Source organism: Penaeus chinensis, chromosome 16, assembly GCF_019202785.1.
Source record: "Penaeus chinensis breed Huanghai No. 1 chromosome 16, ASM1920278v2, whole genome shotgun sequence".
NCBI lineage: Eukaryota > Metazoa > Arthropoda > Malacostraca > Decapoda > Penaeidae > Penaeus > Penaeus chinensis.
Window position 1 is genome coordinate 2,991,416 of NC_061834.1, and position 2,500 is coordinate 2,993,915.

General features: G+C 42.8%; 1 protein-coding gene across 6 annotated transcripts in view; it reads right to left on the bottom strand.

Moving 5' to 3' along the window:
- LOC125033522 overlaps nucleotides 1-2,500 on the bottom strand; it is a 30,368-nt gene that overhangs the window by 13,826 nt on the left and 14,042 nt on the right. For all 6 annotated transcript variants that reach the window (XM_047625088.1, XM_047625086.1, XM_047625090.1 and 3 more), the window contains 2 exons: nucleotides 338-2,500; nucleotides 1-46 (listed from right to left, as the gene is read on the bottom strand). The exon at nucleotides 1-46 is cut by the window's left edge and continues 52 nt beyond it; the exon at nucleotides 338-2,500 is cut by the window's right edge and continues 1,328 nt beyond it. In XM_047625088.1, coding sequence (XP_047481044.1) covers nucleotides 1-46; nucleotides 338-2,500 — 2,209 coding nt within the window. The remainder of the gene's footprint in view (nucleotides 47-337) is intronic.

The following is a 2,500-nucleotide window of genomic DNA, read 5'->3' on the forward strand; positions in this document are numbered from 1 at the left end:
TCTCCTAATCTTGAGTGCGGATCTGACCCTGGCTGGTCAGATGGTTCTGCATAAAAGTGTTCAAATTAATCTCTGGTGCATTTTTGTGCAATTAAGAATATGCCTTATATCCATGCCTTTAAAACTGGATGAAACATGATACATAATTTAGAGGAATGATAAATAAATCAGAATGAGTAAAGATTAATAGTTTCTTTTCAAGGAGTTACTAAATACCTTATACACAAAGTGTGCAATGTGGTCAACTTTTCCCTGCTTGTCCAAAAATGTTATATACCAGCTTACACACATCTATCACAGATATTTTAGAATAAATGCTTTTGTATCATATACTCACCATTTGAGCGTTCAATGCTGCTGAGAAGACTGCTCACATCTGACACCTCAGAAGCCCCGTCTGTCTCTTGAGGAAGGCTTGTGGACATAACATCGCTGAACGATATGCTCTGAGATGGCCCTAGTTCTGAGATCGAAATGTCTCTACTTGTGGCCATGTCATTAGTTTCAGATGGCTCATCTTTGGTGTGTGAACTGTCTCTGTGGGTACCTGTGTTTCTCTTGTGCGGGGAAGGCTTTACTTTGCTGGTCTTGGTTGATGCTTGGGACTTCAAGGTACGAATAGGTCTTGGGATACCAGACACAAATGCAGAATCTTTTCCACTGGATGATTCATTAATTTTGTCATTTAGGCTGACATTCTTTCTTGCTGGGGCCTGGGCTATGAATTCATCTCTGTCTATCACTGATTTTGTCATTAACTTGCTTGGGCTATCTTGGCTTGAAAACACAAGTGAATCACTTGGAGCTGATCTTGACATGGGATTGGGAGCTTCACTTTTCTTTTTGGCTGGTGGCAACGGACGCCTTCTAGGTTTAGGTGACCCAGTCTTTGCTGGAGAATCAGCTTCAATAAATACAAAAAATCCCTTCTTTTCTTTGCTGCTATTTCCATCACCTGCACTTCCAGCACCACCATCAGAGGTTTCATTTGCATCCTCTGTTTTGACTTCTGATTGTTTGTGTTTACCTTCTGCAGCAGCCCCCAAGACAGGAGGTAGAGATGCAAATTCAGCTTCTTGATGAGATTCCACAGACTTCGAGAGTGCTGTGCTATCACTCTCAGATTTTCTCTTTCTTCTGATTTTGGGAGAGGGAGTGTCAGCCTCTATGTACATGTAGACTGAAGATGAAGGAGCCCTAGCTTTGCCTCCTTCCTTCTTCTCTGTTTCCTTGGGATTTTCTTTTTCTGGAGAAGGGATCTCATTTAGGTCAATGAACATGGGGAAAATACTCTGTGACTGTTTTTCTTCCTCCTCTTCTCCTTTAGCTTCTTTCTTTGACTCATCTTTAGACTTACCTAATTCCTCTTCATCCTGAGGGCCAATGAATCCAAAGACAAGAGGAATAGCATCAACATCCTTGACAGAACCCATGCTCACTTGTCTTTCACTCTTGGGAATAGGTTTCATTTCCTTGGCCTCCTTTTCTCTCTTGAGTGTGGAGCCTCCTGATACAATGGGTTTATTTTCCCCCAATCTACTTAGCCTTGGACTTCCTGTTGCCTTGCCCAGAGAACTCAGCTGGTGGTCCTCTACTCTCGTTTCCCTGGCTTCACCTTTGTCTTCAGTCTTCCCCTCACTTTGGTTGGAATCACTACTTCTGCTTTCATTTTCTCTATCATCCTGTTCTTTCTCCTCAGTATCCATCTCCTCTTTCTTCACATGGGATACACCACCATCCATAGATTTTCTTAACTGTCTCTCCTGTGAAGCTTTAGCTCTGTAAAGGGCCTCTGTTTCTCTCTTTGCTGCAAAATCAACACTGAGTGAATCTGGTGATGGTGACCGAGAGCCTTGGTCCCTTCTTGCCATTTCCCTTTGAAACTCGCGTGTCATTTGCTCTGTGCACTGACCTTTAAGTTCTGGACGGTGACCTGTAACGCTAGTGAGCTCAGGATTTGGATCCTCTATTTGATGCATTACTGGTAAGCCAACGGATGCTGGTCGAGGTATAGGGTCAACAATAGGCGCTTCCAAAGCACCTAGAGAATGAATACTGCCAAGCATAGCACTGTCAATCATACTGCTGTACAGAGAGGGTATTCCCATACTACTCTCAGAACTCATACTAGCTGTCATCATACTGGCAGTCATCATATTTGTTGTAGGAATGTTTGAATATGTTTGAAAGTTGTGCTCAAACAAAAGTGAGCCTTTCTTTCTTTCCATCTCTCTAAGCTTTTCTGGATCTTCTATGTTGTCTGGATATGGACCTACAATTTCATCTGAAATTTTGCGTTCTTTTCCATTCCCTGTGCTGTATCTCTCCTCAGAGCGGGAAGCTGGGATGCCCTTAGCTGAACTGAAACTGACATGAGGATTAGCTGATATTTCAGCTGCCACTCCATCATCTCCTCTTCTGGGATTGGACCTTTTAGGTTGATCATCCATTTTTTCAGCAGGATCTTGATGTTGTATAGCACCACTGATGATAGGATCAA